This window comes from Bos grunniens, chromosome X (assembly GCF_055505025.1).
Source record: "Bos grunniens cultivar Pamir isolate PY7600 chromosome X, Bosgru_T2T1.0, whole genome shotgun sequence".
Classification (NCBI taxonomy): domain Eukaryota; kingdom Metazoa; phylum Chordata; class Mammalia; order Artiodactyla; family Bovidae; genus Bos; species Bos grunniens.
The window spans coordinates 100320460-100331817 of NC_141194.1; the positions used below are offsets into that span (position 1 = coordinate 100320460).

Here is an 11358-nt window from a genome sequence, read left to right on the forward strand (position 1 = left end):
ATCTTGTATGGCAAAACCAATACAATATAGTAAAGTAAAAAACAAACAAACAAACAAATCTTTGCCAGTTCAATAATGAAAATATTGTTTGTCCATGTTCTTTACACATTATATACTACATACTATTTCAGAATAATAATTCCACATTATGATGAGTAAACTCCCTTTATTAAAGTCAGGAGTAACATACTTCTTTGGGTCGCACAGAGATCATGAGACTGGGCCCTTACAGACGGAAATATAACCCTACCCCATTATTTGCCTCTCTTCTGAATAACAAATATATAACTGTGGTATCATCATAAAGGCTGCTTATTGGCTTTTCATTTAGAATCCAAATTCAGACAAAGAATGGAACATTTAATTATGACTACAAATTATAGTGTAAATGATATCAACATGAATATCAATATTAACAGCACAAATAAATTATAGGAAATTACAATTGACAGAAAAGGTGAGATCTGAAGTAGAAAGAAGTGATGGGAGAGCAGATTAGGGCTCTAATATCCTTTCTTACATTATGAGGAGCTACAACACACTAAGTGAAAATAATAAGAAGCAAATATTATTAAGAATTACCAACATAGCCAACAGAAGAAATATAAATAATGCAACTATCAGGAATTGGAAGTGGGGGGGGAGAGATAGGAGTAGTACTATTGATTTAAATCTGTTTATCATATCATGGAGTCAACAGATAGTGTCAAGGAATGATTGTGTATGCACATTTAGAGTATGGAGGTAACCACCAAAATAAAAACAGAATTTATTGAAAACAATTTTGGGGAATGAGAATTGAAGTGTGAACTGATTTTCCATTACAATATGATCTCTATTAAGTGTAATTTTCCATATATACTTGTAACTTTCATGAAAATACAAATTAAAATATGACATGATAACAATTATTGGGTATACATTATGTGACAGATGCTTACATAAATTAATGACGTAATGCTTTCAGTAATATTATGAGTTGGTTTCTATTATTATCGTTATAGGTCAGGGAAATAAATCTCAGAGAATATAGCCAAGAAATGGCATAGCCAGGACTCAAACTTGCAGAGATTAACCAGTCAGTAATCATGTTATGGTACCAACATGTTATATTTGCCAGCACCCAGATGTGTCCAGTGTGATAAGTAGAATTTTGCCCCCCTTGATCTTCATCTCTTTATGTTACTCCCATAGATATGGTATAATGCATATCACAAGAGACTTTTAAGAATCTAAATATTACTAATCAGCCAGTCTTAAAATAGGGGGAATATATTGGGTTATCCAAGTGATCCCAATATATGCACATAGCCATTTAAAGTATAACGGGAAGATAGAGATGTTTGAAGAATAACGATGGCTCAATATGTCATTACTAACTTGAAGACAAAGATACCATGCGAAGAGCATGAGGAAATACATTCTTCCAAAAACCAGTAAGCCCAGACGACTCTGAGCCCTAGATGTGAACTGCAGCCTTGGCAGACACCTTGATTTCAATATTATGAGACCTCAGGAGAGTATCCAGCCATGCTGGGTCAGAGTTCTCACTCACAGAACAGCAAGTTAATTAATGAGAGTTGTTTTAAGCTGCTAAATTATTAAGTAATTTGTTATGGCACTGATAGGACATTATTACAACTAGTTATATTTTATTACACTTTCAAATTACAACAAAGATCCAATTAGATCTAAACATTTATTTCAGCCCTTCCACTCTTCAGTTAACATTTACCTTTATGCTCACAATCCTTTCATACTGCCGGCCAACCTGTGAAAAGTTTACATATTTTTTCTTTAACTTCATATTGTCTAAATTGTGCTTATTGCACCACATATAATCCCTTAAGAGTCTTATGAGATAAAATATTCTCTACCCTTTTCTATTTATATCATGCTTAATATGTTGGAAATTTTTTTATTGGACGAAATATTAAAGATCCTACCTGGAAAACCACATTCTCTGGATAGCAGTGATGTCATCAAAGAGATTAACAAAAAAAAAAAAAAAAAAAGAATGGAAATTACTTAAACTGAGTTGGCAATACTGTGAATTCAGTATATATCTGTCAGATTTTCTCTATAAGTGAATGAATAATGGAGAGTCCCTTGAGGAGCTGAGGGGAGGAATTGTATAATTTAAAGGACAAAACAAGTAACAACTCAGTCTTAAAAAAGAGAGAAACTTGATTTAGATTCAATGGTATGCTGAGTCTATATTAGAACAATCATTAAGATTATTTTGTCATTAGACCAAGATGCGAGGCACAAAGGAGCTAAGACCATAGAGTAACTGTGTTCCAAAAGCTAGACTGTCACTCTTTAGTAACAAAACAGGAACTGGTAGAGGGAAACTGTGTTAGTCTAATTCACAGATTCAGTTTGAATAGAAACTAATGTGCTGTAAAATATATCTGTTTATAGTTTGATATCCCATAGTTTCTTTATTTTTCTTTGGAAAAGATTCTGTTGTCTTAATTTGCAGTTTGTTACAAATACTTTTTTTTTAAATCTGGTAAATTTTAATTTTAAAAGTTGCACAATGTTTGTTGTATACATCAAATCATTCCCCACTCCTATAGAGGCCCTCCAGTTTATTCTCTTAATGCCTCCAATGGAAATGAAAGTTATCTTGGCTTTGTCGTTGCTATAGGTGATGTCTCCTGCCGTTAGCAAGGAAAGTCCACCATGTACTGAAAAATCCTACTAAAAGAAGGAGAAAATCTTTAACAACACACATATCTAGGTGATTCCCTAACAGTCACAAAGTTTTGCAATATTTCATGCAAACACATAATTTCTGATTCTATTTCATCCTGCAAATTTCTGAAAAATTAAACATTAATCTCTAAGTAGATGGCCAGAGGACCGATAATATAATTCTCTGTGCTGTCCTTTTTCAGGGGCCTCCAACCTCTGAGATCTCATGCCTGATGATCTGATGTAATAATAGAAATAAAATGCACAATAAATGTAATGGGCTTGAATTATCCAAAAATATCTCTTGTCCTCACCCATGTCCATGGAAAAGCTGTCTTCCACAAAACCAGTCCCTGGTGCCAAAAAGGTTGAGGACTGCTGCTTTAAATAATGCTCTTGAAGCACACATGTGTCCCAGCCAAAACTCATCTGCCTCTGTTGCTTATCCTCATGTCCTTCTAGAATCTTGCAATCAGCCTGCTAGATATGATTTGTGCTTCACTTTGACACTTTCCCTACACGTGCTGAAAATTATTGAAATATTTAGCAGCATTCATGACCTAAAATTATTTCAAACAACATAATGACTTTCATCTAAAATACACCATGGATTATATACATGGGGGTGAGACCTAGATATCAGTTTGGTATATTTTAAACTCCCCAAGTGATTATTATGCACAGTGAACTTTGAGAATCATGCCTCTAATTAAGTCAGTATTCCACAAACTGAAAATTTTCTTAAAATTCAGATCCTGATTCAGTAGGTCCTGAATGAGAACTGATATTATGGATTTCTTTTTAAAATTAATTTATTTATTTTGATATTATGCATTTCTAACAACCTTCCTTATGACCAATACTGCTGGCTTGTTGGTCATACTTTAAATAGTAAAAGCTGAAAGCATTATCTCTAGATTTCAGACATCAATATTAATTGGCAGGACCTGGATCTCTGTGTCATTAATTTTCCCTTTTTCATGTTTCCATGAGGTAGTGCCCATTACCAGTTTTAAAAGAGTTACAGTTTTATAAGATCACTTTCATCATTTCTGTCAATCTCTTCATGCAGATCTTCCCAAGGAAGAAAGTGATTTTTTTGGTGAGACTGGAAAAAGAATCTGCACTAATTAATTTGTCTTTCTCATTTAGAGTATCCTGTTGCCCTTGGGATCTGAGATTGTTTTACACATGTGTTAGGCAGTTGTGATTTATAGTGAGAGTGGAGATTACTTCTGACAGAAAGCCTCATTCTGGCCTCAACTGTATTCTCACAACCTGCTCTACCAGCCCTTGTTTGTTTAACAATTTGATTGCCTATCTTTCCTGTTGTTTTTTTCTTTCTACTGGTTTGAAGGAATATCCACTTTAAAAATAAATAGTCCTTCCCTCTTTCATTATACCTTCCACTTAGCCTGAGAATCAAATCATAGATTCAAATGATTTCCCCAATTATCCACAAAAGAGTTTTCTCATATATGTTAATAATCAGCTCGTGTTTTGCATATAGTTTTATTTTTTTCTCATCAGTGCTTTAAATCTTTCCCTTTGAGAGATGAATGAAAAGAATGCTTCTTTGTGGGGGCATGTATATATATATATATATATGTGTTTGTGTGTGTGTGTATAATACATGACTCTATGACAAGATTCCCCACACTTTGTTCTGAGAGCTAACAGAACAAAGTTTGGGAAACAAAATTTTTTGTCTCAAAATGAAGAAACATTGTATGACAATGTTAAACAGTTCTTTAGCACAGGACTTCATAAAGCATTTCAGAGGCTATCAAGTATTCTGGGGAGGCCTATAAAACAGGGCATGCAAGCCCTCCATTTTTTTTCCTTGGAAGATATGTTAATATTTCTGGAACACTAATGTGCCAAGGAGTAGTCTGCTAATTACTAACAAAACATGAAAACAGTGTCTCTTTTTACTTTAATTTGTATTATTTCTGATTTTGATATGAAGTGTTTGAATATCTAAAGTAACAAAAGTGAAAGTGAAAAGTGAAAGTGAAGTCGCTCAGTCGTGTCTGACTCTTTGTGACCCACGGACTGTAGCCCACCAAGCTCCTCCATCCGTGGAATTCTCCAGGCAAGAATACTGGAGTGGGTTGCCATTTCCTTCTCCAGGGGATCTTCCCGACCCAGGGATCGAACCCAGGTCTCCCACATTGCAGGCAGAGGCTTTAACCTCTGCACCACCAGGGAAGCAGTAAAAAAGGAGAGGTCTAATTAAATCGAATTTATTAATATAGGCAGCAGTAATGCTGACTTTGTTTTGTTTTGCATAAACCCTAGTACTTTATCTCCACACTTAACCCTTTTACATTGTAAAAGTTGTTTTTTTTTTTTTTTAATGTTTGGCAAATATGTTGAGGACATATACAAAGTAACAGTAAACCTATGAAAGTTAACTATTCAGTGTACTTCAAATATATAATAATTACAGCTTCAAATTTTACTCAGATTTACTTAGAATTTATAATCTAATAGACTAATAGCTGTGTCAAAAGGTTATAGGATGGTGGATTAAACAGATCTACTATTTAGGCAAATGGTTTCCTAGTTTGGCTATCAAAAAGGCCTCCTTTCAGTGCTTTTGTGGAACTTTCTTTGATAGCCTTTTTGTATTCTCTTTTCTTTACATCTCCATTTGGAGTAGTTCATTTTGAATAAGTGCTGCTTCTGCTTGCAGTGTCGTTTATGTGCTTACTTCTGCTCATTTGAATTTTTGAACATCTGGGAGAGATAATTTTTAAAATCCTATAATCATTTGGCTTTATTGCAACACTCCAAGTCACCTAATCTCACCCATGGTATAGAGAGATGTTTTTGATATGAGAGATATGAAATAGTTGATAGATCAAATACCTACAATTTCCTCTACTGACACCTTTGTTTTGGCAGATAGGTAACTGACAATGAATCTCTCTTGATAACTTAAGTGTATGTCTTTTTACAAAACCCCCTCTAACGCATGACGTGTTACATAAAGATGTTGTTCTAAAAACATAACACTTGATTAGTATTGGAGCATGGTAATAAGATCCTAGGGTGTCCTGCAGTGCAGAAAGCCTCAACACTTCCTTAGAAAGGCCCGAAGGCATACAGTTATCGCCACCACCTATGCATAATAAAAAGAAAAAGAGCAATATAGCAATGATTTAAGGTGATGCAATATTAAAAAAAAAAAGTTTTAACTGTCTATGTCCCAGTTGACTTCTTTCTATAATCAAGAATGAATATAATGCATTAATTACAAAACTCTAAAAGATATGTTCCTTTTTAAAAGCCCTTTATGACTTCTTTTGTAAAAGTAAGCAAAACATTTTTAGGTAAAGTAAAAGAATGATGTGAAACCTACTCTAACAGATACCAAATTGGAAGAGGAAAAACTATATATGTATTATATGTGTGTATATATATATATATATATATATATATATATGAAAATTTGGCATAGAAAAAGAGAAAAATCATCTTTCAAAAAATGAATTTAAAATAGGTCTGCATTTATATTTAAAGTTAGAAGCTTAGACTATTCAATGTATTTTGTTAATACACTTTAGTACTTATTTGGAAAAATAAAATACATGCTTATGTGTTTATATATATTAATATAAATTTACACATACATATATATTAATAAATATAATTAATAAATATGAAGTAAGAAAAGAAGGCTGGGATGGCACAGGAGCAGCCAAGAGGAGCCACCTCACATCCAAGATCAGGGGTGGCAGCCAATAGGAGCTACCCCATGTCCGAGGTCAGGGGCAGAGCTGAGAGGAGCAACCCAACGTCCAAGGAGCAGTGGCTATGAGGGCACAGGAGGGAGTTCAGGAGCTACTCCAGGTTCAAGGTCAGGAGGGGCAACTCGTCCAAGGTAAGGAACATCAGCTGCACTTTGTTGGAGCAGCCATGAAGAGATACCCCATGTCCAAGGTAAGAAAAACCCAAGTAAGATAGTAGTTGTTGTGAGAGGGCATCAGAGGGCAGACACACTGAAACCATAATCACAGAAAACTAGCCAATCTGATCACACAGACCACAGCCTTGTCTAACTCAATGAAACTAATCCATCAAGATGGACGGGTCATGGTGGAGAGGTCTGACAGAATGTAGTCCACTGGAGAAGGGAATGGCAAAACACTTCAGTATTCTTTCCTTGAGAACACCATGAATAGTATGAAAAGGCAAAATGATAAGATACTGAAAGAGGAACTCCCCAGGTCGGTAGGTGCCCAAATGCTACTGGAGATCAGTGGAGAAATAACTCCAGAAAGAATGAAGGGATATATCCAAAGCAAAAACAATACCCCGTGGTGGATATGACTGGTGAGAGGACCAAGGTCTGATTCTGTAAAGAGCAATACTGCATAGGAACCTGGAGAGTCAGGTCCATGAATCAAGGCAAATTTAAAGTGGTCAAACAGGAGATGGCAAGCATGAACATTGACATTCTAGGAATCAGCGAACTAAAATGGACTGGAAAGGGTGAATTTAACTCAGATGGCCATCATATCTACTATTGTGGGTGGAATCCCTTAGAAGAAATGGAGTAGCCATCATGGTCAACAAGAGTCCGAAATGTAGTACTTGGATGCAATCTCAAAAATGACAGAATGATCTCTGTTCATTTCCAAGGCAAACCATTCAATATCATGGTAATCCAAGCCTATGCCTCAACCAGTAATACTGAAGAAGCTGAAGTTGAGCAGTTCTATGAAGACCAAAAGATCTTTTAGAATTAACACTCAAAAAATATGTCCCTTTCATTACAGGGGACTGGAATGTAAAAGTAGGAAGTCAAGAAACACCTGGAGTAACAGGCAAATTTGGCCTTGGAATACGGAATGAAGCAGGGCAAAGCCTTAATAGAGTTCTGCCAAGAGAATGTGCTGGTCATAGCAAACACCCTCTTCCAACAATATAAGAGAAGACTCTACACATGGACATCACCAGATGGTCAATACCAAAATCAGATTGATTATATTCAAACACCCTCTTCCAACAATATAAGAGAAGGCTCTACACATGGACATCACCAGATGGTCAATACCAAAATCAGATTGATTATATTCTTTGCAGCCAAAGATGGAGAAGCTCCATACAGTCAAGAAAAAACAAGAATGGGAGCTGACTGTAGCAAAGATCATGAACTCATTGTCAAATTCAGACTTGAACTGAAGAAAGTAGGGAAAACCACTAGACCATTCAGGTATGACCTAAATCAAATCCCTTATGAAAATACAGTGGAGGTGTGAAATAGATTTAAGGGACTAGATCTAACAGACATGATGAACTATGGATGGAGGTTCAAGACATTGTACAGGAGACAGGGATCAAGACCATCCCCATGGAAAAGAAACACAAAAAAGCAAAATTGCTGTCTGAGGAAGCCTTACAAATAGCTGTGAAAAGAAGGCAAGTGAAGCTTCCTCAGCCGCGTCCTCCTTTACCGCCTCCGTCTTGTTGCGGCTGCCTCACGGCCGCGGCCACAGAAAGTATAGAGCCCCTCGTCCGCCCCACCGACGCCGGGCCCACCCGCTCCCCCTCCGCCCGTCTCCTCATGACTGCATCCAGCCCCGCTGCCGACGGACGTCTCCCCAGTGCCCGGTCCTAACACGGAAGCGCGGGTCGGGGGCCGCGGAGGGAGGAAGAGGGAGACCCGGCAGGTCCTGCGTCCCTCTCGGCCCGGCGCGGCGGAGCCATGACCTCGCTGACCCAGCGCAGCTCCGGGCTGGTGCAGCGGCGTACCGAGGCCTCCCGCAACGCCGCCGACAAGGAGCGGGCGGCGGGCGGTGGCGGCGGCAACGACGAGGACGACGCGCAGAGCCGTCGCGACGAGCAGGACGACGACGACAAGGGCGACTCCAAGGAAACGCGGCTGACCTTGATGGAGGAAGTGCTCCTGCTGGGCCTCAAGGACCGAGAGGGTTACACATCATTTTGGAATGACTGTATATCATCTGGATTACGTGGGTGTATGTTGATTGAATTAGCGTTGAGAGGAAGGTTACAGCTAGAGGCTTGTGGAATGAGACGTAAAAGTCTATTAACAAGAAAGGTGATTTGTAAGTCAGATGCTCCAACAGGGGATGTTCTTCTTGATGAAGCTCTGAAGCATGTTAAGGAGACTCAGCCTCCAGAAACGGTCCAAAACTGGATTGAATTACTTAGCGGTGAGACGTGGAATCCATTAAAATTGCATTATCAGTTAAGAAACGTGCGGGAACGATTAGCTAAAAACCTGGTGGAAAAGGGCGTACTGACGACAGAGAAACAGAACTTCCTCCTCTTTGACATGACGACACACCCCCTCACCAACAACAGCATTAAGCAGCGCCTCATCAAGAAGGTGCAGGAAGCCGTTCTCGACAAGTGGGTGAACGACCCTCACCGCATGGACAAGCGTCTGCTGGCCCTCCTCTACCTGGCCCACGCCTCGGACGTCCTGGAGAACGCGTTCGCGCCCCTGCTGGACGAGCAGTACGACGTGGCCACCAAGCGGGTGCGGCAGCTCCTGGACTTGGACCCTGAGGTGGAGTGTCTGAAGGCCGGGACCAACGAGGTGCTGTGGGCGGTGGTGGCCGCCTTCACCAAGTGACCCTGCCCCGAACCACGCGTCCCCCTTCTCTCACGGGAACCAGTCGATTTTCTTCTATGGACTTCTGGGTTTCTGCAGTTTGTACTTCCCACACTGTAATTGGCTTTTGTTTCCTGAAATGGTGGGTGGCTTTTTCTTTTGTGTATGTATGCAGGATTCTGCTGGTACGAGAGGCCTTCCTCTTTCTGTTTTGAAAAAAGTTTTACTGCCATATTGGCATTCCATTCCTTGTTGCCATCCTCACTGTTCCCCGTTTCGGGTTTCTGGTGTGCTTTGACTTTCAAAGTACCACCAGTCTCCTCGCCTGCACATCTTTTGGATTACCTCAGGCTGAGTTTTTCCCGTATGTGCGTGTCCATCTAGTGTTCTGCCTGCAATTCAGACAGAAGTCACAAAATGGCCTTTAACTCACCAAAGGTAAATATCTGTATCTATTGGGACATTTTATACATAGACCTCAGTTGAGATGTATACTTAGCAAATTATTTTTAAATTGAAATACACAGTAAATAATATAAAGTGCCCCTTGATTTTGCTTCCCATGTAAATCTATTGTATTATTACACTTGTTATAATTTTAATTATTAAGTCATAAAGGTCCAGTTGTTTCACACAGCCAGTTTGGGATGAGCTGCATTCCAGTTATGCTGTATATAGTTTGAAGTATATATAAATTGTTCCTTCTTCTGGCCACCCCTGCCCATCTTAGTATTTTGCAGGATTTAATTGGTTGTACACCTGGTGCCCCTTACTTGCTACAGTCATTATAATTTGGTGGCAAGATAGACCTCTCATCATTAAGGAGAGAAAAGATGTATGGCTTCATTGGTCCCAGCATTTTTTGAGCTGTGCCATTCATGGTACTCTTTGCCTATGCATCTCCTTTTTGGATTGGTTTTTTTTTTTTTTTTTTGGTCTTACTATTTTTGTCATTTCTATAGAGAAGAGGCTTGTGACCAGTACTAATCTTGAGTACAGTTTTATCTTTTTCTGTCCACAGGTAAATTAATGTCTGCTCTTCAATATCTACTCACACTTTCTTGGGGGAAAAACAATCAAATGTCAGTACTAGCAGATGTTGCATGTAAATCGTTAGCAAGTAATGACTACAACTCAGATGATTAAGAATTTTGTAACAGAAAGCTCTGCTATGTTTTAATTTTTATATACAATTATGATAATTAGCACATTCTAAGAATATAAACCTTTGCTTTTTAAAGTTTATTTTTACTTTTATCACTGTTTATTGGATCACTATTGGTTTCATAATGTAAATAGTATATATTGAACAAATTAAATGTCAAATTTTTTATTACCATAGTTCATGTTACTAGTGGGGCGTTCAGGTGTTTAGAGATTTTTTTGGTTAACCTTCAATGCAAAAGTACTAGATGTTAAATTTTTTTAATTAATTAAAAAAAAAAAAAAAAAAAAAAAAAAAAAAAATAAAAAAAAAGAAAAAAAAAAAAAAAAAAAAAAAAAAAAAAAAAAAAAAGAAAAAAAAAAAGGAAAGCTATAAGCATGTGAATGCAGAGTTCCAAAGAATAGCAAGGAGAGATAAGAAATCCTTCCTCAGCTATCAATGCAAAGAAATAGAAGAAACAACAGAATGGGAAAGACTAAAATGCAAAGAAATAGAGGAAAACAACAGAATGGGAAATACTAGAGATAGCTTCAAGAAAATCAGAGATACTAAAAGAGCATTTTATGCAAAGATGGGCTCGATAAAGGACAGAAATGGTATGGACCTAACAGAAGAAGATATTAAGAAGAGATGACAAGAATACATAGAAACTGTACAAAAAAGATCTTCACGACCCAGATAATCACAATGGTGTGATCACTGACCTAGAGCCAGACATCCTGGAATGTGAAGTTAAGTGGGCCTTAGAAAACATCATGTGAAGTTAAGTGGGCCTTAGAAAACATCACTAGGAACAAAGCTAGTGGAGGTGATGGCATTCCAGTTGAGCTATTCCAAATCCTGAAAGATGATGCTGTGAAAGTGCTGCACTCAATATGCCAGCAAATTTGGAAACTCAGCA

The 11358-nt window shown here is 37.9% G+C and overlaps 1 protein-coding gene across 1 annotated transcript; it reads left to right on the top strand.

Moving 5' to 3' along the window:
- Positions 1–8145: 8145 nt before the first annotated feature.
- LOC147340964 (Golgi phosphoprotein 3) lies at positions 8146–10825 on the top strand. Its single transcript, XM_086388790.1, has one exon. It carries the CDS (start codon positions 8417–8419, stop codon positions 9311–9313), a length of 897 nt encoding a protein of 298 aa, XP_086244916.1. The 5' UTR covers positions 8146–8416; the 3' UTR covers positions 9314–10825.
- Positions 10826–11358: the final 533 nt, after the last annotated feature.

Coding starts and splice junctions, on each gene's coding strand:
- LOC147340964 (XM_086388790.1), top strand. CDS start 8,417: ATGACCTCGCTGACCCAGCGCAGCTCCGGGCTGGTGCAGCGGCGTACC.